The 25,363-nt window shown below is 40.7% G+C and overlaps 1 protein-coding gene across 1 annotated transcript; it reads right to left on the reverse strand.

The window, feature by feature from the left end:
* Nucleotides 1-5,052: 5,052 nt before the first annotated feature.
* On the reverse strand, nucleotides 5,053-25,240 carry GNS (glucosamine (N-acetyl)-6-sulfatase). The gene is made up of 14 exons (XM_036400953.2): nucleotides 25,042-25,240; nucleotides 24,452-24,511; nucleotides 23,588-23,794; nucleotides 22,447-22,512; nucleotides 21,939-22,037; nucleotides 19,529-19,696; nucleotides 16,064-16,146; nucleotides 14,617-14,735; nucleotides 13,885-13,988; nucleotides 13,442-13,543; nucleotides 12,139-12,246; nucleotides 11,355-11,465; nucleotides 9,420-9,580; nucleotides 5,053-8,616 (listed from the first exon to the last, which is right to left on the reverse strand). Exons 1-14 carry the CDS (start codon nucleotides 25,192-25,194, stop codon nucleotides 8,541-8,543), a joined length of 1,617 nt encoding a protein of 538 aa, XP_036256846.1. The 5' UTR covers nucleotides 25,195-25,240; the 3' UTR covers nucleotides 5,053-8,540.
* Between the last annotated feature and the right edge of the window lie 123 nt (nucleotides 25,241-25,363).

Raw genomic sequence — 25,363 nt, forward strand, 5'->3', positions numbered from 1 at the left:
CGTGACGTGTGTTTGGTTTTTCCTTTCCCTGGCGATGTGTTGTGATCCTTTTGAGGCCAGGTGGATTTCTGTGAGTGCTGTGGGCAGACACAGCTGGCCTTTAGCCTAAAGTAAGGTTTGCCTGGGACAGAGGGAGGGAGCAGAGCTGGGGGTTGTGGGGCTCAGGGAGCTGACCCCTCTGTAGGGGGAGTGCAGTGGTGCTGGGTGGGACAGCCCACGGGCGAGTTGTTTCCTTTCTGTTAAAAAACACCTTGCAGAAACGAGGCCAATACACCAAAACTGGAGGTGATACCCCAGCCCTCTCCCCAGGAACTGCTTTTTACTCCTTTCTATCTTTAATGGCTTTTTAGTGGTTTTCTTCAGTAACATCCATGTTTAATTTTCCAGTTACTTACTCTGTGTCTCATAGAAGTGGTTTGTTCCTCCCTGATTTAATTGGTAGAAGGGATCTGCTGAGCTGTTTGCTTTGGTCTCTGTGGCACTTCCCTGGGCACCCTGGTCCTGCAGCAGAGATGGCAGCGGCTCAGGCAATGCCTTGCAGGCTGGTTTATGTGAGACCTCGTCACGGTTTGGTGTGTGCAACAGCCCCATTACAACTCTGTGTGCTTGGCAAGGCCTGCAAATGGCAAGTGCTTCAGCATTCTGCCAGGGTGGGATGGATAAAAGTCCTAAAGATACTGGAGTCAGCAAAGCTGCTGACCCCACAAGTCACTGGGCTCTGCCTGTGGCAGTCAGCTACTACCAGCAATACAACTCAGCAGAAGAAACCTCCGTGTGCTTTGGCTGGATCAGGGGCAGAATCGTCCATCTGGAGACTGACGAGTTCAGTGTGGAGGCAGAGCAGGACAGCAGCCCCGTCTCCATGGCAGGGATCAGCAGGTTGTCAGTCTGCTCTGGCTTCCTGCAGGCTGAAATTTTAGCACTGAAATTTTTGAACATTTCCAACAAACGCCACCAGACTCCATTCCCTTCCTCCCCTCTTCCTGTATGTGTGAGTATAGAGCAATTTTCTTTCCTTCCCAGGTTCCCAGCATGGGGATTTCCAGCTGCAGTCCTTGCAAATTTTGTCAGCATTCACTTTTTACCATCTCCCATTGATCTAGAACCATTCAGGTATGTTTTTCCCCTTCATTTTAATGTTCAATAGCATGCTTGTGTTTGTTGGGAAAGAACTGTGCTTTCAAAACCTTCCCTACAGTTTTCATCTTGCAGGAGCATATAAATTACACTATTTAAGTTCATATGCAGAAAAAATAGTTTCTCCTATAAAACTGCAAAATAGAAACACATTTTTTAATAAGTGAGTTTTGAGCAGAACAATGCTGACTAGTGTGGTATTCATACATTCCCAGAGGGAGATTTGTTAGTATACCTCAGACTAATGATAAGGAATAAAACTGTCAAGGATTATGGCAATTTTGTGGCATAAATAATTATGGCATAAAATAAATACTCATAAAAGTCTATATACTCTTAGCTTGGACTTGAAAGCTCCACAGAATCCTTAATTTAGTCTGAAGTACCAGTTTTAACAAATTGTTTTAAAAAACTAAAGTTAATACCATGTTACTAGTATCTGGAATAAAGTCCTATTTCTTCAACTAACTTTCTAGTCCAATGTTGTCTTGTTTCTTACATGTACTTCATAATTAATTTGGTGCCATTTTGAGACTTCACCTCTTGCCTTAGTTGGATCAAGTGAATAAAAAGCTGCAGATCAAAATTCAAGCCAGGTAAGAGGAGACACAGTCTGATCTCCTGTTTAGAACACAGGTTTAGTGCTGTGAACTGAGGACTTACCTGGTCTGGGGGAATTATTTTCCTCTGGATGTGTGAGTGGGCAAAAGAGATTGCTGTAGTAGCCAGTATGGAGAAGTAGGCAACGCCCAGTTCTGAGCAGTTTGAGCCAAGCACTTCAGACACGGAGCCTGGCTGCTGGCACTCGTTCTGTGGTATTTTTCAAGGAAATACTGTAAAGGCCAGGACATGTTTGTCTGAAAAGCACCTTCCTGTGCTATGAGCTAGCAAGGTGAGAGGTAATTCCAGAGTGTTCTTGTTTGCCTTTGTGCAAGCTGAAATTAGAAGTGTTTTCAGTTGCAGCAGCGTAGGCCTGAAAGGGACCCAGCCCAGCACCCTGCACTGAGGCACCCAGTACTAGCAAATGGCTTCTCAAGCAGTTTCCTTCCTGCTTTCCTCAAAGGTGGTTTTTAAAAATTGCCTTTTTATTGCACTTTCTGTTCTCTACCTCTCCCTCTACAAGTTTTGGAAAGGGCAGTGTTCACAACTGGAATTTTGAAGGTTTTTTTAAATCCAAGGATTATTCCTGCAATTGCCAAATCAAACATTTTATGATGCTGTGTAAAGTACTAACTTGGTGCTGTCTTTCTTGCGTGCATTTTCCATATGAATAAGGATATTACAGATAGGGTAGTTCTGTTTTGCCTTTACCATGAATACCAGTGAGAGAAGTAGAGTGCAAAACTCCCTTCACTAACTCTGTAAACCTAAATATAGCATTGTGGCCTTGCACATAGCATGAGAGAAAATAGCATTACAAGTCTAAGATTTCTCTCTTTAAATACAGAATCTGGAATGTGATCAGAAATTTCAGCTGTTTCCAGCATGTCTCAGGAGGAATTAGAATGCCAGTAGATTTTATGACAGCAAAGTTCAGCCTCTTGGTTTTATTCCCAGGCAAAGTTGTATTAGAACACTGGCTCTGAAGCTCTCCCTTCAGTTAAACAGGTGCTTTCTGTATGCCAGGAATCCTAGACAGTTCTTTTAATCTAGACTTGTCAGATGATACTTCCAGAATCTGCCCTCTTTGCTCCTAACATTTTTCCATAGATGTGAGTGAGCAGATGTTAGACACTTCTGTATTTTTATCTGCTCTGGTTTGTCAAATGAGCACTCACAGTCAGAACTTGCGGTTCTTTGGTTCTTTGTGGAACTTTTAGTAATTCTGGTGGAGAAAGGCAGGGTAATTTGTACAGAGTATCTTCTAACACATGTTGCCAAGTGCCAGCACTCATTGTTGAATGTAAACAAGGCTGAGTGAAAATGCAGGTCACGTGGAAAGAACACAACATCTACCTTAGTTCAATCTATGTAAATAAAAGATGTATCAGAGGAGCATTTCCAGGAAGTTAACAGACTTTACACTACAAGTGTGTTTTGTTGAACAGTAGTTCTAGGATAGGTCATGTGCATTGTGCTGCTTCAGAGCCGGGAGCAGCCCAAAGGCAGGAGGACACTCTTTTTAAAGGTGCGGCTTAATTGCTGCTGGTGTTTTTTCTTTAATACTCTGCAGAGAAGTTTTTGAAGTTACTATACCATTTCAAAAGACCTGAAATACTTTTGTGAGGTTTTTGCCTTGTTAATTTGAACACTTCAAAAGCAGAGGAGAAAAACGACTAAGCAGGTATCGGGTAAAAAACATAGCTAGCCCTGTAGTGTCAGACTTACATGTTTTTGGTATTATTTTAAAACATGACAGGCTAAGCAAAACCACAACACACGGGTTTTTTTGCTTAGGATTTTTATGTTGTAAGAGAAGATCTCTATGTTCTTGGTTTGGATCAGTCATTGTAATGTTTTCCTTTCATCTACTGCCCATTTTAGTTAGCTGATAACAGAAGCTAACTTCTGTCCTGACAGAAGCCTCAGGACCAAGGTAGCTCATGTGAACTCTGCTGGTGCTTTCACTGATTTTCATCAACAGCATGAGAATATCCCCATGAATCTTTAGTCTTGTCCTTGATGCCTTTGCTCAACCCATAGGAATCTACAAAGTCATTCCTGCCAAGCAAGTGTCATGCAGCTGGCTTTGCCCTAGAACTTGCACAGGAAAAATGAGGAAGTGGGTGAGTCAGTTGAGTTCTATCAAGTCCCTCTTATTCCTGTTTTTAGAAAATGGGTGGGTTCGGCAGCTTGAGTAAGTTCAAACAACTTCAACACCTTGAGAAAGCAGATTACTCTGAGATTTCTGAGCAATTACTGGACCACAGCTCTAAACACAGTCCAGTGGATATTATCAAAATACTGACAGTTGAATCTGACTAGAGCAGCATCTGGAAAGCAATAGATTAGCACTGCCCTTTCTTTCTAATCATGGAATTCCCCTGCTCCATCCCTTGAATGAAATGTATTTCTTTTTCTAAAGGAGGTGATTCCTTTAGCCTTGTAACAGCAATTTTCTTCACAAATGTGGCTTGTTCTTAGAAATTAATGACAAGATGATGTGGCAAGCTTCCATAACTCTAATGGTAGTGTCACTTGGGCTGTCAGTGATGGGAATGTCTACAGAGCTGCCCTTTCTTGTGGTGCTACAGTAAACTTTATAGTTTTCATAAGCTGGAACATCAAAAGAAAGTGAGCAATGTGCAGGCAGCCATTAAATATTTTTGTCTACTTAATGGAATACTGTACTGTACTGCCCTGCTGAAGGAGAAATGAAACTGATACCACATGGTTAAGCAGAAATACAAATAAAATGCAGAAATACATCTTTTAACAGCTTGTGAAAGCCTCAGACTTAAACAGGTTAAAGGTGTACCAAGTCACCACCTTCTACAGTTCAGGAAATGTATGTAGTATTTTTAAACAGAATCATCCAACAAATTCAGCTCTGTAACAGGGATTGAGGTGAAGAAGTAGCATGTATCTTATTGTTGGTCACAGTTCCCATTTTGGAAAAAGCCTCACATGGGATTTCAGTCTTCCTCTTTCCTGGGGCAGAACATATTACTCTTAATTATGAACAGCAGTTTCTCCATTGTGCTTTCTGTTTTCCATCTCTTCAACTACACAGGTTTCCAAGGAAATGCAAGCAAGTACAGGTTCTATTTCACTCACCTCAGGTGCAAAGTAGTCAGGTGGTATCCTGCTAGACACTAATAAGATTCCCTGTGGCCATATGAAGTAGCCCATTATAGGCAAGAGGGCAGTAAAGCAGAGGCTTTTAAGGGCTTATAAAATAGGAATTCAGCCATTACACACATGACACAGCTTATTCCTGTAGGAAAGTTTGACTCAAGCTCAGTAACAAAGATAGGAAGTTTGATAGGCAGTTTATTTTTTCTTTCTTCAAAAGTGCAGCAGTGAACAGGGTCCTCTGGAAGGGCACTTTCTAAATAGATGTTCAAAACAGCAGAAATATACTCACAACATGCTACAGCAAAGTATGCTCACATACAGAGAGACATACAAAGATAATTCATTTTAATTGAATCACAATAAATGACAGCTGTTTCATTATGTTCATATACTGTTATCAGCTTGATGAATCAGTCTCAAATTTAACTTGATTGAAAAGGTATTATACCTGCTTTGGGTGTTTCCATGTACGTGTTCCTGCTACATTCCCCAAAATGAAGATGCCCAGTTTTCTGGGCCCACGTTGGGTAAGTAGGTACTGGCTGTATTCACTTTTGCTGAAGTGATGATAATGAATGTTGGTTTGATTTATGGTAACATAAGGAAGTTATTAATTGTATTTCTCCCTGTATAGTATCTACTTTACCAGATCAGATCATTAAAAAAATCACAGCTCTGCTTTTGATAATAATGATTTTTTAAAAAGTAAAAAACATGATCACATTTTATTTAAACTCAACTCTGTACCAGTAAGGCCCTTTATTTAAAACTCTGTACGTTTAACATGAATGCCTTCCATAACCAGGTGTAGATGCAGCCATGGTCAAATAACACATGAAAGGGAATATCCAGAAAGACCATTTAGTTTTCAAATAACTTAGTTGGGAATTAGATCTGGATAAGAGTCAAAGATCCTTCATAGTGGTTTTTTTAATTATCAAGGATAAGAATTAACACTGTTCATTTGTGGCTGTAAAAATACTCAGAATTAACTGCTTTATGGCAACAGACACTAATGACAAACTGCTCTAAAAGCAATGGAAGGCAGGCAGCTCTTGGTTCCTGTTCTTCCTTTAACTACATGCTTAACAATTTTCAAGTCTTTATCAGAAGTGGGAGCGAATCAAATATTCTTCTAACCCACTAAGTAAGGACTGATTAATTTAATTCTGAATTTCAGTTTAATAGAACATTTACTACCTAGGCCAGAATTCAGGTATAGTGTGGTTCTCTGACAGTGAGTGTGTTAAATTACTGAGCCTTGCAATGAAATGCTTTACAGGTATGTGCAGACAGCAAGAGTATTAATTTGGGTAAAACATCTGGTCACTCATACTGAATAATCTGCATCAATTCTGTCAACTTTCATATTACTAATTAGGCAAAAAATAAATTAATTCAAAAGAACATGTCCTTGTTAGGGCTTAAAATCACTTTAAGAAAAGACTGTATTAGAGTTACATTTCTGTACTCATAAAGAAGTTTTTTTCTAATAAGGAGCAACAAAATGCACATTACTTGCACTGAAACTTAAGCAGAAACTTGATGTAGGACCCAGATTTGATAGGACTGATGAGGGTTTAATGTGCAGCAGTCCATGTATTTCACAGTAGCCTCCACACAGCTACCAAAATGAAGTTTAAACAAAGAACAGGTCTGAATTGCTAGAATTCTTCAAGCAAAACACTACCTACATGAGCTCAGTAAGAAAACCCTTGGGAGCATGAAGAAAACTTTGGTTTGGTTTCTAGAGACAAAACAGTGTATAAAGGATACTGATGGCCAATACTAAAGCTTGAGAAACAAAAAGCAGGATAAAGCTACAGCTGTAGTTGAGAAAAAAAAAAAGTCCTGAGTTTTTGAAAGCATGTAAGGAGTCTGACTATCCAAAACCCTCTGCATTTATACAGATGCCTCAGCTGAAACATTACCTTTCAAGCTTTTTTTTTTCTTCCAAATATTTGGTCACTTCTGAGAGATTTGAAACAAAAGTTCTATAAAAATCAAGCCTGTAGACCACCACAGAAGTTTGCAACTCTAAGCTACATTAAGGACTTCTGTGCCTCAGAACTAAAAGCCAAGAAAATTCAACTTACTTTATTGTAGCATTGCTTGTATCCAGTTGGTGGATCTGCACACTGGGGTATGCATCTTCACAGTTTTTAGTCATACTTTGTTGCATACTTAATGATTAGTTAAAATAATCATGCTCTCTACTGGGGTAAGAGATGTGAAATAACTGAACACTAAATAGTTTTCCTACAGTTTGTTTGACAAGGGAATGATTATCATGCCTGAAAACAGAGTTGATTTACCCACAAGCAACACAACTTGTCTTGCAGAAGATCCATAATCCAGTGTTTCCAGATGGTGTTTTGCCAGTGAATCTATACAGAAGTTACATGGTAATGCAAGTTTGTGTGTTTTTCAAGATTTAGAAAGATACTGAAGTTTGGGTGCACATGATGGCTGCATTTCAGATAAGCCTAATCAGAAGGCTGAAAAGGCATCACCCTTTTGGAGGGAAACCAAGTGACTTCTGCCATGCAGACCTTTGGTGTGAAGGCCACTTTTTGAAGGTTCCTAGTAGTTAGGTCTCAATCAAAAAGCAACACTCTATGAAGCATTTAAACTGCCTAAAATAGCTCTTAGCCTAATGTCTAGTGAGCAATGATTCTAGGATTTATTTTTATCTAGTTGCTTTCAAAATAATTTACCTTCAAGAATCTAATCAACATAAGAAGTTAGACAATTCAAGACATTTGGAGGTTAGAAACAGATCATCTCTACTGTGGTACCCTGGTTGTTGGATTTTGTTTATTTTAGTATTACTTTTGTTTGTGTATTAAAACAGACTGAAGAGTTAGCTCAAAGCACAGGCACACTTACTTGAATTCTTGTTAGTATCAATAGTCTCTTAACTCACTAGGAAGTCAGTCTAAAACCCTAAGAGGTTTTTCAGTAGTACACAGTAACCCAACCTAGCATTTAAAACCAGGAGGCTGAAATTACATTCTTGTTTGCAAGCTACCAAAGCTGTCCTACAAAATTCATTGGTCTCCTCTCAAAGTGGTCTCATTGAAAGAGACTATTTAGTAGATGGATTTTAATTCTGTACAAGACACTTGCTGCTCAGATCCTACACTTTTGACTAATGCCCTTCTACTCTCTTTTGGGCTAGGTTGCTATTGTCCATTACAGCCTGGAGCTCAATACAGGAAACCTATAATTAAGCACAGATTTTAAGGTCTGTGACACTGAATATGGGTGAGCATTACTGTGCAATAGCACCTGCCTATCTAGCCTGACTCAAATACACATTTACTTATTTTTTAGAACAAAATAAACTGTTCAGATTCATAGACATAGGTTCATCTCTGTGCCTGTGATATGAAAAGGTAATTGAAAGACAAAGGTGGTAATCAACGATCTGAGCAAGACAGATTAGCTGTGTCTAACAATTACAGTTAGAGTTCAGCTGTAAAATATATATATATATTGCACAAGGCAACCAGCTAAAGACAAGGGGTTTCCTTCCAAACGGGGTTTGAAAAGCCCATTAAACGTCTTCCAGCTGTAATCAGCGAAGTTAACAGAGACAGACCTGCTGCAGTCACTGGAGGAACTGGTTTGGAGGAGCCCATTGCAAGAGGCCCTTCAGGGTTTTACAAGAACTGTGCAGAAAACCTCCGAGCCCGCAGGCCGTGATTGCTGAACATGAGCCGTGGGTCAAACCTGTACCTGCAGAGAGGAACAAACACAGTCAGTGTCAGCTGCTTGGCTTGCAGGGACCAGCACTTCCACAGAGCTTTGTGCTGGAAGAGCTCTGCTACAAGGCTCTGTGAGAAGCTGCTTCCTCAGCAGTACACAGCAGTGCTATTACAACAGATAAACTGTAACAACATGCAACCAAAAAGCTGAGTCTCCAAGGAAATAAATCCTAGCTACAATGTACAGGCAGCATAGGGGCATGTATAGCATCAAGCATTCAGGAGCTACATTCTAACAGAAAGCTTTGCTGTCCCAAATGACAAACTTATGCAGCACTTTAAGGACGCTATAAGGACATTTAAAGTACTGCTTTAAAAACTTTGGTGCAAACGATCAGTGACTGAGTTTTGAGGCACAAAGTGCTATTTACTTCCAACAGGTAATACAGAGAGCTCAGGAAACAATCTTGCAAACAGCATCTACAGCAACAATCAGAGCTAGTACTTGGAAAATATCTGCCTATAGAAACCAGCAGAACTTTTCTGGGTTTGCAGGCAAACCTGAGGTCAGTCTCTTGACTATTCAAAATAGCTAAACTGTACAGTTGTGCTGAGTCAACAATGTCTGACAATATTAAAGTACTAGTATCAAATCATCCAAGTTATACATGGTAAGTTAAAATACAGATTAACCATTAAAAAATAGCAGCATCAAGAAAACATCTCTATTAAAAAGCCAGTATGTACATCACAAAAACCCTCTATAAAGCTGAATTTAAAAACTGCATAGTTATATTTCAAAGTGTTACAGTAATGAAGTGTTACAGTGTTTACCCTGGATCGAAGACACCTGGTGTGCGGCAGGTTGCCCCTGAGCAGGACTGCAGCATCATTAGTCGATAGTTCATCTTCTCTAGAATTTCTTGATCAATTGTTTTAGCAATGTTATTGATCTGGTGTGGATCTGCAGTCAAGTTATACACTTCCACAAACACCTGTAGAAGAAAGTTCCTGCACTGTATTAAGTCCTGAATGCTAATTAACAGTCTTATTATTTGGGAAGAATGCTTCATGGCAGCACACAGTCTCAGATGTTAGTATGAACTCTGCTGCAGCAGCCAAAGTTTTGCCATAGCACAGTTTTGTTGGAAAAGTTTTTACTTTCATCCAAAGTACTCACCTGTCACAGCAGAGTCTTTTCCAACACTTGTCTATGACTGTAAGACTCCAGTAAGAGGCCTTGCCTAAGCTGGCAGTCTTTTCACTAATGGATCTCAAAATAACTTTATTTCATGACCATCACATCAACATTCTATACTCATTAGCTACTTAGAGCTATCATACCGAGACAGGTGTCTTAACTTCATGTACGCAATAGCTGAATACAAGAATGCTACAGCCTCAAACAGAAAAAGCTTATTCTGCATGCATGTAATTTGAGTTTTGTCTGGAGGATTTTAGGGCAGACTTGTTTTTTGGTACATTAAATCTCTAGACACGTCTGTGGGACAAATACTGGTCAATAGTATCTCAAGAATTTAGCTGTGGTTTTGTCTGTGCTAGAGTAAGAGGCCTGACTGCAGATGATACTGATAAAAACTGGCTGAGTTGTGTCTAACTTTGATAAAGACATATCGGACAGACTTTGGCCTTTTTCTTACAAGGTTCACAGCAAGGTTATAGAAGCCACATTGTTGCACCTTTCCCATACTGTTGGTGTTATTCCACCTAGCTCAGGTATGCAGAGTGATCCAAAAATGCCACAGCCATACCTTCTTAGCAGAAAAATGCCAAAGTGACATGAAGAGTATTATTGAGTCAACTTTGGAGACTACTTTTACAAAGAAATCCACGAGACTTGTTTAACTTGATCATCATTTGTCAGAAAGGGGAAAACTGAAGTCCAGGGCCTGCTAATTGATATTTTGGTTTTCTGTACAGCTTTTGACACTAACTGCAAAAACACCTTGTGGGATTTCCTCCCCTGGCTTAAGCTGCTCATTGTAGACTACCATACAACATGTTGTGTGGTACGTGTTACTGGGCATACCTGCTGTTCATGCAGTGCCTGCACAGCTGCTGCCAGCACAGTTTGTTAGATCTGTGACCCAGCTGCCTCAATCCCCACATGCTTGTTGGAGCAGCTGTGTGCAAACAAGCACAACTCAAGATCAGCCCCGTGACACACCACCTTTTGTACGCACAGCACGTGCTCCCGTAGAGAAACCTGAGCAGCCTCTGAAGGGGGGACGTTATGTCCCTTATACCCAAACTACTCGAGATAAGGTCAGAGACCTTTCTCACAGTTGTAATTTCACCACTATTTTTGCCAGACAAACAAGGAAATAATAGGTAAGAAATTATTAACCTGGAATTTCAGGTCTTTCCAAGTAAAAGAGTTGAACCTCTGCTGTGTTTATGGTATCAGAAAATATTTGTTGCTTAAAAGAGAATGCTACATGGAGCTAGGCTAAGAGAGAGAACTGAAACCAGCCCAGCACAGCTCCCTGTGAGGCTGTTAGGTGATACCAGAAGGTATAATCATAGTTTAGGCCTCACTCCCCTCCCACACCCCTTTTTCCCAAAACCCTGCAGTTCAACTACAGTTTTGGTCAAACATTCACAATAGGAGATAAGTACTTGAGTGTTTATCCTGCAAGCAATGCCAGTCTGCCTTTCAGAGTACTTCATGGAAACCTTGAGAGCTGATAAGAGTGCAGACAGACACAGGTTGTGCACAGCTGACATCTGCTAGTCAGACAGACTTACCTCCCGGTCATCAAACTCGCAGTACTGCAGGTCCCAGGCAGCTGACAGGGTCCTTACACAGGCATATGTGTTGTTATAGGAATCTTCACACACACAGTCTGGGAAGCAGTGCTGTGAGGCAAGCAGCAAACAAAAACTTTAGGGCAGAAGATGAACTTTTCCTAGAGTCTGTTCCAGCTCATGCTAACTGCAGCTAACAGATGAACACCCAGATCTTAATTTAACATGTGCAAATTTCCACTGGGGATTTTAAGCAAAAACTCAGTGTTGTTATTAAACTCACCATGACTAAGTGCATTTTGTCTGGGAAACAAATGTACGTACACAGAAGAGAACAGCACAACACACTACTGAAGACAGCACCAATGGGATGCTTTACTTTAGTAAAGCAAAGCAAACTGCTTCAATTTAGAGAGTAACTAGTGACTTAAATAATAATCACAAACAAGAATTGTGCAATTGTGCAGGTTACTGGAAGTTTAGAAAGAACATTATGTCATTGTCACACACTTGACTTAAGCCCACACCTTCATGCATCAGTCTCCAGCCCTGAGGCTCCATAGATTCCCACTGAAAGGGTTTTTGTGATCTCTCTGGTCATATGGACATACCAGTTCCACATGGCTGGACATCTCCTTCCAATTGTGAAATGCTAACAGGGGCTACAGAGCTGGCTCCTACTTATCAACACACTGGGAGCTTCCATACAGAACCAGGTTAGCCCACACAAACAGGTTTAATTCAGCAGCTAGTCCCTAATATTAACAGATCTTGTCTTACTTACTGTGACTCCAGGTCCTAGGCCAGGACAGGTAGGATCACTGCCATTGTATCCTTCTCCTTGGTACTCCACCAAGAAGTCTGATCTCCACGTGACATTTTTGTCTCCTCTCTACAAGAGGTTAACACAACTTAGTATCTACTGTAATGTGAAATAGAAAAAATTCTCCATGCTTGGAATAACACTAACACTGTCCACTGCTTACTAGGCAGTATCAGTCTTAAATAATTAGCTTTAGGTTAGAAGGTCTTGTGTAACTGGAAGACAAGGATTAAACCAAAAATATTAGTACACCTTCCTGTGAGGGTTTAAAATACTATCTTCAATTTGTAAAGATCATGCAGTAGTACCAAGTAGGAGCCACATGGCCAAATACTACTATCCTACAGACAAGATCTCTGCAACAAGGCTGTTTCCCTTTGATTTGTATCACATTACCACAACAGATGGAAAAAAGATACCCTTGGCAAAAAAACAACCAAACAAAAAAAGAAACAGCTTTAAGAAACAACTAGGTTTTAAGCTGGTCTATTTGTAGCTGCATTTTAAAAGACAGAGGAAGATGAAAGTTTACAGTTAATATACAGCACCACCACAGGCAAAACAATGAGTTTCAAATTTGATTCCACCAGAGTTTAGAACAGGTGCCTTTTACCTGCTTCTGTCTAAAGAACAGCTTAAGGTTTGGATACAAGGTTTAAAGACCAAAGCACCATTTGAAGTCTGGATGATCTTTCCAAGCTTACTTTCCAAGTAAGCTGCCTTCAATTTATAGACTAAATTTAATTAAAACTAAACAGATCACCTGCAAGCAGCTTTATTTAAATAGGCTTCTGCTCACCTCTTAGAAAGGTCAAGTTTACTTTATAAAACCACATGCACTCTCTTTTAGAGTTTGGCAGGAAACACCAGTTCTACTGAAAATGGAGTCAAACCAAAGATTTAATGAGAACAGTCTGCTTTTCTCCTATTCCTATGCTGAGAAAAGCTAAGGAAAAGGGGAAGGAGAATGTAAGATGGAAACAAAATACAGGCTTCAAAACCGGAATTATTACAAATGTGAGAATTATCCAAAGGATGACACAACTTTCTATTGGAATATGACCACAAAGTTGTAGTGCTTATGAAAATACATCTGCATTGAAACATACCTACTTTTTTATTCAACTATGAGCATCCCACTTGAAAACAACATCAAAGGAAGAATCTGGGTTATAAATCAACCTAATCTATCAAAGGAAGTAACGCTGACTTAGAAGAATTACCCCTCCAAGAACTGTAGGTTACTATCCCTGTCCCTACTTACCAACAGTGGCAACAGTGACATCCCATCCATCTGGGTCTTATTCAAGTCATATCCCGCAATATCCAGAATAGTGGGACCCAAATCAATATTTGCAACAAGCATCTGCAGGATGAGAAGAACTTAACTTCAGAAGTTCAGAACCTATTTTAAACACTACCTAATTTCATTTTTATGGGCTAATGAACTCTGTAACATTGAAAAGCAGTGGTAGGGAATTTGGAAAGTGAGTACAAAATAATTTGCTTTTGTGGCCTGCAATGGCTTAATTTGATTCAAGCAGGAACAGACAGCTTTTTTATGAGGAGGCCTTTGCACTTTCTTCCACTCTGTGTACTTTATTTTATGGATACATATATATGCAGGGCAACAAATCAGCAGCTAAAGTGGTAACTGTGAAACAACATTAAAAATAAATCTGTACTGGGATTTCACTTCTTTCTTACCTTGTTTGTCTGATTTGGTTTTATCCCTGGTCCTCGAACGAGCAATGGAACTTTGATATCAAACTCATAGAGCTGCCGTTTGTCTATTGGCAAAGAAAACTGGCCTAAACAAGAGAAGATGGAAAAGTTAAATGGCTTCTTGCTTACATTATCAGCCTTGTGCTACCATAGTGTGGTTTGGGTTGGAAAGGACCTTACAAAGATTATCTAGTTCCACCCCCTCTGTTACGGGCACATTATTACCACCAGCCCCTTTTTAAAGAAGAGAGGTTGTTAACCTGAACTATATTAACAAATTGGAGGACAGCAGAGATAACTTCAAAGTATAAGCCATATCTAACAAAGCTTAACAGCTTAGATACTGCACTTCTAGTTGTACAACATGATACAGACAAGTCTTTGACATATTTTTACTGGATAACCCTCTTATACCAACTCTTCCTACAGAACACAGTGACCCTCCCTTTATTTCTCTCCTAATTTTATGCATACTGGGATACACTAGTAGAAATTAATGCTGAAAACCACAACCAAAAAAACCCCAAAAAATACCAATGAAATCCCAAACACCCCACACTGCAACTCTAGATTGTTTCGCAATTCAAATCAGTACTTCTGACACGTACAGTTTTCTACAGCTGTTGTTCCCATTTTCTGGAGTGGTCATGAGGGTGAAAGGTTATGCAGTTCCTGGATCCTCTACAAATAAGCAGTAAGCAGTGAAAATCTTACCAGTGTGGAAGCCATTGTCTGATGTGTAAAAGATGTATGTGTTGTCTAACTCTCCATTCACTTCCAATTTCTTCACGAGTTTCTCTATCAGGTCATCTACTGACAGCAGAGTTTGCCACCTACACAGAAACAAAGTACTTCACATTTGACTGTGAACAATTTAGAATAACCTGACTGCAAGTAGGGCACTTATACCCTGCTTCCAGTCAGCAGCATATGCACTGTAAGTGAATTATTTTGTTTACAAATCCTGAAAACAAACTTCATAGACTACTATACTATTTTAAAGGCTGTAATTTAAGATAGAAATACATTGTTTGTATTCAGTTCTTGTTGACTTCTGTAGTGTCTGTGAAAGACATCAAAATGCTGATTACTCCTTATCTGGACACAGTGAAGACAAACCTTGAAACGTCACAGTGACAAAGAGTGTCCTGCAAGGTCATTTGTTATTAGTTCTTTATATGTAGCTAAATATTAAAATGCAAAACAACCATGAAGTTAGTTGTCTTTATGGGATCTGTTCTGCTTGAAAACTGTACCAGCTGTTTTGTATTACTCATGTAATGTTAGGGTCCATTATTTCAGTATATCTAAAGCCTTTGACAGCTACAAGTTCTTTTCTTTGTCATGGGATTTGCTGCTGAGAAAAGTGATTGCTTCCACTACCCTCTACAGACTAGTATCATGCTGAATTAACTACAGGTAGTCAATTCTCGGATTCTGCTGTCTCTCAGCTTAAAATTTTGTTGCATAATTTCTACCTTCATGTTTTATAAAGCAAAAGTCTGAAAAATATTGGGTTTCCATCTTCAAAGTGACAAGACAATGCCTGCTAACAGCTCAAAATGCAGATCAACACTTTAGGTGATGTTTGTTTAAAGACTTTTAAAGAAAGCATATGTGGTGCAAAGAACTACCCTTGCTCTTTATTAAAAAAGGGAACAAGTCATGTCTGCACATTATTCACCACATCCCCTTTATAAAAAGGAATCTAGCACTTGCCCTGGCCTGTACATTGCCATGTACAGACTGAGAGACAAGATTAATAAATCAGATTAGCTGGCAGACAGATCAACTACATTTGATGTACATCATGTAAGAAACTGGAATCAAGTGAAGTAGAAGGTAAGGCCATTTTTAAATAAAACCCTGTGGTGGACTGAAAGAAAAGCAATAGAGAGATCAGGTGCAATTGGTCTTTTTTGTGACAAATAATGGCAGCATTTGTGAATATGGTATTTCTGAAGCCAAAGTTTATTTACAAAATGTAAACAAAGTCAGGAGGTCTTCTGAGACAAGTGCCAGAGAACTATTAGGGATAATCTGATATCAACTGTTATTAGAGGTAATCTGATATCAATTGTGAGACTTACTACAACTTTTTTTAAAAAGCCACACCTTATAAATTCTGATTAGAAACCTTAAGCAACAGAAAAATTCTTACCGCTTTCTGTAAGCATCATCAAGAAACTGTATTGAAGAGTTGCTCATTGGAGTCTTTGCTTGTCGAATTAACCAGTGCTTGTTCTAAAGAGAAAAAACCAACAAAGATTAGAGTATGGGAGAAGTATCAGGTTTTAAGCCTTTCTTAGAGCAATTACAAAACCAATTCCTGTGATAAAGTCAGGCAACGCTATCAAACTGACCTGACTTTGGTTTTCCCTGTTGGTTCATGTAAAAACTAAGTTTCAAGATTAAAATACATTACAGCTCCATTATGCTTGGCCCTTGATGTGAAGAAAACAGATATGGATCTTTTCAAAGCAGTTCAGGGAAGAAAACTCTGAAAGGATCTAGGGAAAGCTCTCTCAGAGGTAAAAGTGTGATAGTCTAAGATCTGAGGAAAACAATGTGAAGCATTGAGCATCATTGTAAGATTGGACTTGGTTGTCAGAAGTGAGGTACTTTTGGGACTAATTTGGCGATCATCTCAACAGTAGCAAGGTGGGCAAAAGCTCCTGCACCCAAAGCAATTAGAATTATTAAAGTTATAAACAGGTGAGTACAAATATCTGTAACAGTGCCACTATCAGATTCTTGGCAGTCTAAGAAATCAGGGCTGGTGACTACTGAATAGAACAGAACATTATTATTTTATTTAGATTTTGAATCCAAAACAAGAGCATTTCTTTAGCTGCAGCATCATGGATTCTTCTAGATGTATTCCCAACTTTCAGAAACAGCCCCTTCCTTTCTTTCCTCACCTACACCCCCAAAGTAACAGAGATGATGTAATTTATATTAAAAGTGATACTCCCACATTGAAGGACCAGTCTGAGCTGGATCACCTGCTGTACAAATACATGGGAAGGTCTGTTGTGAACAACCTGAAAGTTAGTATTAGTGGGGATCAGAACAAAGAGAACAGTCATGTCAGAGCAGCTTTACATTTTTCATTTAGTAGGTCAGAGATGACCCACTCATCACCCTCAGCTTAAGGCTGTATTTAGGTGGTCACTCCTCTGTGTAGAGCCTCTTGTAATGCAATTTCCCTCCTGTCACAAGCAAATGACTGAAGGGCTCAGGCTTTAGGGACTCACAACAAAGTGACTCATATCTCAGTTCCCCTGTTTTCTGCTCTTGACTACCGAAGGAAAGATTTTTGGCATGGAGACTTAATACTATGTCCAGTTTACTTTAATTCTGCTGCATTCAGCTGTTTCTTTTATAGAAGCTGTAAAACAATTCTCTGGAGAGACACAGTCTATCTCAGCTGAGAGAGGAAAAAGTAAGGAAATACAGCAGAAATCCTACCTTCAGCTCAGCAGAAGTTCTTCAGAGAACAAAGGAGCTGGCAACATCACCAGTGCACCAGCTCCTTTCACAAGGGCTGTGCCTAGGAAAGGAGCTTCATAAAGCACAACCACACTAGGTAACTCAGGGAGGTAAGCAACCTAGTGCAGCAGAATCCTCCTCTTTGAGAATTTTATTCTTAGCTTTCTCTGAAGTTTCAAAATTTTCACACAGCACTCAAACAACTTTGTGGATTTCAATAATCTTCACACTCAGAGTTCTCAAATCTGCTTCCCTGTCATGTCTCTTTTAGCACTTACATACAAAGCAGTCCACCAATCCTGCTGCCCCTCTAAGCTCCATTCTTAGAGAAATTTTAGGACACTGAGACAATATACAGTGTGTTGCAAGAAACAGAACACAACTGAGCTTTGATGCAGGAAAAACAAGGCCCACAAGGGAGATACTCAACACATATCTTAAACAACTTCTCTTTTAGAACAGCTTAGATAAAACTCATCTGGTCTACTCAGATTCTGACCAGTGACATATACAAGAGTTTAATTCCTATTTTCCATGCTAAGATTCTGCCTAAATGGTTCCTCTTAGTAGCTCTTGCCCACATCCAGTACAAGGAAGTGAGGGAACATTTCTTTAGGAGTCAAGACTGTACAATCCAACACTGTCAAGCAAGCATTACAACATCAGTGAGGGTCTGAGCCTATTTCCTGCTACGTTGCTACTGCAGGAATCATGCTTGCCCTAGAGAACAGTGAAGCTCTAGAAAACACTGAAGTTCCAAGAAGACTTAGGCTTCAAGACCACAACACTGCCAGCTGCATAAACACACATTAGCTGTGTCTAGGAAGGAAGGTAATGCTAGTCTGTTCCTCTAGTAAAACTGCTGTATCCACAGATACCAACTGCCAAACATTAAGCCCAGCATTTTGTTCTGCGTTATACAGACACAGGCAGAGCTTTTACACCACATAAAGGAACTCCACAGTGCATATTTTGCTAGCTGCTGACTTCACTGGTCAAGTTACTTCTAAATCACTATTTTGAAAGCACTTTATTACAGTAATGGAGTCTTAAGACAAAATCTGGAATCCCTTTATGGAAGAAAAAACCTCAATCTGATTCCCATTCTCTAGTTTGAAACTTAAAAAGATTGGGCTAAAATACTTGTTACTGCCTGCAGCCCTTTTCTGTCCTTTCATTCATGTTTCTCTATCATACTGATGAGCACATGGTCATTTTGCAAGCTAGAGTCCTCAGCTAAAAACAAGTCTCATTCTGTACTACAGGAGTCACAGGGACCTGAGGTATGACTGGGGTGCTGATAAGCATTTAGGCAACATTATCTCAGTCTTAAGATTAGAAGCAAATCTTGAAGCTAAATAAATGAACACTGAACAGCAATATGTTCTAGATTTTAAATTACTTGAATAAAAAATAAAAAACTTCTCTAAGTTTTCACCAAATAAACTGCTTGAGAAGTTCACACACTGGCAGAGTAAATTGCAGCAGATTAGTCTGAACTAGACCATATCTGGCCGTATTTGCCGGCAGTAGAAGGTACTGCCCTGTCACAAGGATGTCTGAATCTGTAACACTAGGTTATTTTAGCAAACAAGTTTTCAAAGCACTCACTAACCCTGGGCCCTATGGTTCATGATTCCAGAGTCCTCTGATTAACCTGACATGCTTCCACCTTGGGGAAGCTTTGCCATGAGCTCAAGGAATGGACTGCCCCCATCCACAAGCAGATGTGGGAAGGAAGAAAGGGCTCTTGCCATTCTTCACCCAAGCCTTTGAGTAGCACATTGCCTATGTGCTCCTCTGAACATACCAAGTGCAATCATAAGAAATTTTAAAGAGCTTCAAAAGAGTCTAGAAATGGGACACAGAGTTCACTTTTTGTCTTTACCAATCATAATTCCATTATACTACCATATCACTCTTGCCACTGTATTGTTTTTTCACAAGACATTAGCGTGCAAATATCTCAAAGTCACAACAAACTTATCTGACCCTGACACACACCAATTTAACATGACTGAACAACCAGTAGTCATAGTACTCGCCTATTTTAATCTAACATGCAAGGCAGGGCCACTGCCTTCTGCTCTCACAAACGAGAATAACCCACACCACTTCTTGCTAGTTCACTTACCTTGCCATGAATATTAAAATTGCTGTTCCTTGGGGCACTGACATTCTGAAAGCTCTTTGTATACTGTGGAGCAGGTGTCCAAGGGGAGTGCGGTGCTGGGGTTGCGATCATCATAAAGAAGGGTTCAAAATTAGATTTGTACTCCAAGAAGTCCAATGACATGTTGGCCTGTGAACAGTGGTGTTGGAGAAGAAAAGTCATGCCTCAAAGGAAAAGAGCAGCTATTTGACAAATCCAAACTATACATTCATAACTTATTTAGAGCTCGGTAATACTGCAAACATTTAAACTATTTCAAAAACTTACTGCTTGCTCATCTGCAACTGTCTAGAACAGCAGTTCATAATAAAAATAACCCCAAGTGGCTCATGTTAAACAAATCATTTTTCTCACATCTTCAAACGACTTTCTACTTCAGACCCTTGCATGAATTAGACCTGGAAAGCTCATCAGAAGTTTGGGCCTATTCCAAGTACAACAAAATCCACCTATACTCTGGTTTAATCAAGTAAAATCAGAGCTTTCTTCAACACAGTCCAAGTCTGAGACTTTAAGATGCCATCTGCCATCTGACAGATCCCAGTTTAAGAGCTCCAGCTTTCTTGAGAAATAGCAATAGTTCTGAAAAAAAAAATAAATTCAGCCCCACTGTTTATAGCCTATGCTCATTCTACAGCAAGCTGCAAGATTACAAGGGTTGAAAACAGAACGTCTGGTGAAGAACAGTGCCAAAATGCACTCACACCACTGCACTTTCATTTTTGTTTCAGCCTATACACAATTTCAAGAAGCAAGTCAAAAGAAATTGCAAGTTCCATTTTCACTTCCCCATGTCAGCCTTTAAAATTACAGCTTCAAAGGTATTACTTGTAGATGAGTTCTTCAGTATTCAAATCTTGCAATATTTTTTTCCTGCCTGATTAGTACACCCCATTTTGGATATCTTTCTTTCTCTAGGAAAGAAACAATACACCAGGAATTCCCTCTTCCTTCCTTCTAAATTTAGCATCTAAGCAACAAGGGCTCAACTTCAGTTATACGTCAGCAGAGTCATGAAAGGATAAGAACCATTCAGAAACTCATAGCGTGGCCAACATTGATTTCATTAGGAGCTTAAACTGCAACATGTGAGAAGTGCAGTAAAAAGATTCAGGTGTTTGGATGCTTAATACCAGACTCAAATACCCAGGTGCCCTTACACAAGAAAGCTTGAGCATCACATCACGCAACACAGGAACTTTGCATAAGCAATTTATTCCTGTGCACTGCCCAGCAAATGAATTGAACACTGCCTCTGGAATGCTGGTTACATGTTTGGTAACTCCAGGAAGAAAGTAACACACTGAAAATTGTGATGCACTGCTGTATCAAATAAGCAGTTTATGCAACAATGACCTGTTGGACAAAATGCTTACGAGCTGCTGAAGGATCAAAAAAACCCAGTACAATGCCTGTAATAGGATATTCTCACTTCTGGCTTATCAATTCCAATCTAGCTTTAGACAATGTATATCTAAATTTAATCAGACAGCTGTTCAGTACCCTAAGAAACATCAATCAGTGCTGTTGCTAGTAAGCAGCTGTCTATATTTGAGCCCCCACTGGAATTAAACTCCTCAGGGTGCCAATGAAACACTACAAGACTGGAGGAGGAGACATTTCTAGAGAAGAGTTTCAGTGAGTGCTAACCTATACACCCTAACAGCACATAAAATTATGACTCCAGCTTGGCAGACAGGGGGACAATCCTCCCCCCAACCCCTTGCCAAACAGGGCCTTGAAAGAGCTAAAGTAACTCTTCCATCCCTCCTTAAAGCATCTGACATCTTTGTTACCTGTCTTTATTTTATGCAGATAAAGAGGCTAAAACCTCCCCTGATCAGCTACACATTGCCCTCATATACTATGAAGGATCGATTAAGCTTTAATATTTACAAGTTATCAGACTGATGGAGTTGGAGACTACAAGATACTAACACATCATAATACCTAAGAAACAAAACACGGTGTGAAGTTTATTTTTACATGCTTCCTGCTGAAGTCCTGGCCCAGTTAATCTGTTACAGAAGTTGCATATTATAATGAAACATATCCTTGTATGAAGTAATTTAAATCTCTGCCTACTTGTTTCTCCTGCAGCACAGCAGTCAGTATTAACTCCTCAGTGAGGCTACTGGCTAGCAAATGGCTGGAACCCCTTTTCTCTGCACAGCTCAAACATAAGCCTGTCACTTTTAAATATACTCGGTCTTGCTTTGCTGATAAATGCCACGCACCCTCACGACAGTACAATTGTCCATTTGTGAATTAATACAGCCTCATAAATTATCTCAGCCTTTCCCAAGTCCCCAGCATGAGGCATTATCTGGTCATAAGCAGTTTCTGTACCACACAGTGCAAAATTTCTTACCAGTACATCTGTCAGATAATCTACACTGTAGTTCTCGCCATGCCTTCGTGCTTTGCCATTTACTGAGAGAGTATAGTTGTAGTACTTTGAATTTTTCTCCTGTGAAAAAGAAAAGTGACACAGATACTTATTCAAAGCAACATGTATGTTGATTACTTGAAATAACCCAAATTAATTGCCCCTGAGCATTTGTCAAATAGATTATGAGCATTTGCCATAAGGATACTGCAAAAATTCTCAGAAGTGGTCTCCATCAACAAAACTGGTTTTAGTGCTATCTCACACTGCTCTGGCTTTACAAATGGCCTTCTTTTCTCCAGGCACTCAACAGGAGTACCCCTTGTAAAAGCCACAGATCCAATGTACAATTAAGGAAAAAGGGAAAGAAAATTTTCATTAAATCATTAGATGTTCTTTTCCTGCTCTTTCATGACCAGCAAAGTTAGAACATGAGTTGGATTATAAAGCAACAAAAATTAAGTTGTTAAAAAAAAAAAAAGTCACATACCAAAGCATACCAAAAACTCCATCCAGGAGGGACATGACCTACTCCCCCTGCATCTTCTGCTCCATACTGAAAAAAGAGAGAACATGACTCACAGTTTCAATTATGATGAATCAAAGCTAGACATTTTGTTTCATATTCATGTGCTTTATTCAACACCATGTCAAGCCAAATTCAATTTCAGAATGTGGAAAAACCACATATATATGCATATAAAGACACATGGAGGGCCTATTAAAGAAACCAGGGTTCAATAACTAGACAGCAACTGAAAGCTTAGCAACCATCAGTAAAATTTAAATATTACTCCCTGCTCCATTCTGCATGTGAAAATATGCAGAGATCCTGGAGAACATAATGTACATATCAAATAATGAGCAGTGATCAAAACATCCATGTGACAAGCCACTTGCAGGCTTTGTGATAATAGTTCACAAGATACTAAAGAGAATGCCACACAGACCAGCAGCTTCCTTCATCCTCCCCCAAGAGGGGTAGGAACTTCAAGTAATGCCACCTCAGTGCCAAATAATCTACAACAACTAGCCTTTAAGAAAGCAAAATAGGGAAAGTAGCTGCTGAGTCAGTGCCAAACTAAAAACAGAGGGTGCCTTAGAGCAACACAAGGGGTTTTCTCAGGGCAGCCCTCTCCAATCTACGTGGCTCCCCCAACAGCAGGCATGAGAGACTCTGCTGAGTCAAGGGATGCTCAGAGGAAGCCAGCTGAGTTTCCCTTCCCCTTGCTCCCTCAGGAACATCAGCAGACAAACCCGTGCCTGGCTATGAAGATTCATGTTCCATTGCTTTATTATACCACCGTTTTCCAGCATGAGATGCAAAGAAAACATGCTGTTAAGAACCCTGTAGCTCATACAGCTCCTAATCCAAATCCATTGCACAAAAGGAATACACAGCCTTACAGCTTTCGGTGCTGAATTTTACATCTTACTATGAACTACTAGAAACTATATCCTAGTTAAAAGACAAAAAACCTAAAGCACACATATACAAGTGACTCAATAATAAAGTGTTGGGTAACTGCTGTAAAAGAGCTCTGAAAATACCTGTTCTCCTACAAATTTGCCTCAGTGAACACTTGACTCTTACAACAAACCACAAAAACACCAAAAAAAACCCCAAATACCTCATTTAAATACTTTCCAGCAAAGAATGTTTGATAACCACACATAGCTTTGAGCAGTGCTGGGAAGGTGTATGGTTCTTGAATCTTCTGCCACAACTTGCTGCTACAGTTCCCTTCCAGAGTGTTATTGACGACATGATGATTATGTGGATATTTTCCTGTTAAAATGCTAGCTCGACTGGGACAGCAAAGTGCACTGGGGACATACTGGAAAAACAGAATGAGGAGATTTAAGACTTGGATAGTAAAACAATTTTATGCCAAAATTTACAATTTTTAAATATCAGCTAACAGGTTGACTAATATATTAAACAGTCAAACCTACTTCTTTCTGGACACCCAGAATTATACCTTAGGTATTTTCACTAGTAAAAAACTGCACATGAAACCAGTTTCAGGCCTCTGCAGCACATGCCCTTCAACTTCTCACCACCAGACAGGACATGGTCTTCTTTTAGGCAAGAAGCCACTAAAATACTGTCTGATTGTTGACTCACTCCATTATTTTAGCCATGGAGGTACACCAGAATATAAAAAGAGTGAAGTGACTTTTCATTGTGCATGAGGTTGATGAAAGGTTTGAGCAGCTTCTTTTAATATTCAGACTACACAGTTTTACTTTACAGATTAAGGAAGTGAGCACAAGTGCTTTCAGAAAGTGAAACTACAGATTTTGAACATCCCCTTAAGTTATATTCATTTGAAGACCTAAAAGTAGGTAGCAATTGAGTTTTAAAAACCTCACATCCATATCTACAGGTTTCATAAAGCTGATGGCATTTTTTGAGACCTCAGATGACCGAAGATACAAAATACGTAAACGCACACGCCTCAGAAGTTCAGAGCATTCGTGCAAACACTTACTGCATTTACAAAGGTTATTCCCATCTGGGCAATAAGAGTGTTAGTCTTCTTTAGGGGGGTCTGAAAGGAAAGCACCAAAAAGGTATCAGCTAAAAATGCAAGGATGCCAGGTGAAGCCAGGGACTTGAAGCAGGCTGCCTGGAAAAAGGCCCAACACCACAGGTTTTAGGAACCACCCCGGCAAGACACTAAGAGTGCCCTTTCCTTCTCGCTAGGGCCTGGCGTGACCACAGCGATTGCACAAGCGGGCCCAAGCGAGCCCAAGCGTGGAGTGTTTACAGGGATATCTGTCTGCAGCGGCTGTTCTAGAGAGGCCCCAGCCCCGGCGCCCCGAGCCCCGCAGAGCGGTTCATCCCACCCGTGCCAGCCCCACCGTGACGCTCCTTCCAAGCGGGGCTGCTTGGCCTCAGGCCGCAGGGAGCCCCTGCCCGGCTCCGGGCTGGGCCCAGCGCGACCCCGGGCGACCCTCGCCCCACACCGCGCCCGCCGAGCTCGGTCTCGCCGTCCCACAGCCCGGTACGAGACCCGCGCGGGCGGCGAGCCCCCCATGCCACACTGCCGCCAGCCCCGCGCCCCCCGCCGCAGGTTACCATGCCGCCCAGGCAGACGTCCTGGTCGTCGGTGAGGATAAGCACCACGTTGGGCCTCCGCGCCTGCCGGACTGCCCGCGCCGGGCCGAGCAGCAGCAGCGCGGCCAGCGGCAGCGCCCGGAGCAGCGCGGCGGGGGACGCGGTGGGGGACATGGCGGGGCCACCACAGGCGCGGAGCGGCCGCGGAGCCGGAGCAGCAGCAGCGCGCGGGCCCGCCCCGCCCCCGGCGTATGACCCGGGAGCGCGGGGGGCGGAGTCACGTGGCCCGGGCGGCCGCCGCGGCCCCGCCCCAAGCCCCGCCCCCGCCCCGGGCCGCGCGCGA

This window comes from Molothrus ater, chromosome 5 (assembly GCF_012460135.2).
Source record: "Molothrus ater isolate BHLD 08-10-18 breed brown headed cowbird chromosome 5, BPBGC_Mater_1.1, whole genome shotgun sequence".
NCBI classification, from domain to species: Eukaryota; Metazoa; Chordata; class Aves; order Passeriformes; family Icteridae; genus Molothrus; species Molothrus ater.

What these genes read in the sequence shown, in the direction of transcription:
- GNS (XM_036400953.2), bottom strand. Translation starts at nt 25,194, where the DNA reads ATGTCCCCCACCGCGTCCCCCGCCGCGCTGCTCCGGGCGCTGCCGCTG. An exon ending in GAATAACCTTTGTAAATGCA is followed by an intron (nt 23,795 to 24,451) that starts GTAAGTGTTTGC and finishes CTGTTTTTCCAG; the next exon opens with TATGTCCCCAGTGCACTTTG. An exon ending in TGTCACTGTTGCCACTGTTG is followed by an intron (nt 12,247 to 13,441) that starts GTAAGTAGGGAC and finishes AACCTCTTGTAG; the next exon opens with AGAGGAGACAAAAATGTCAC.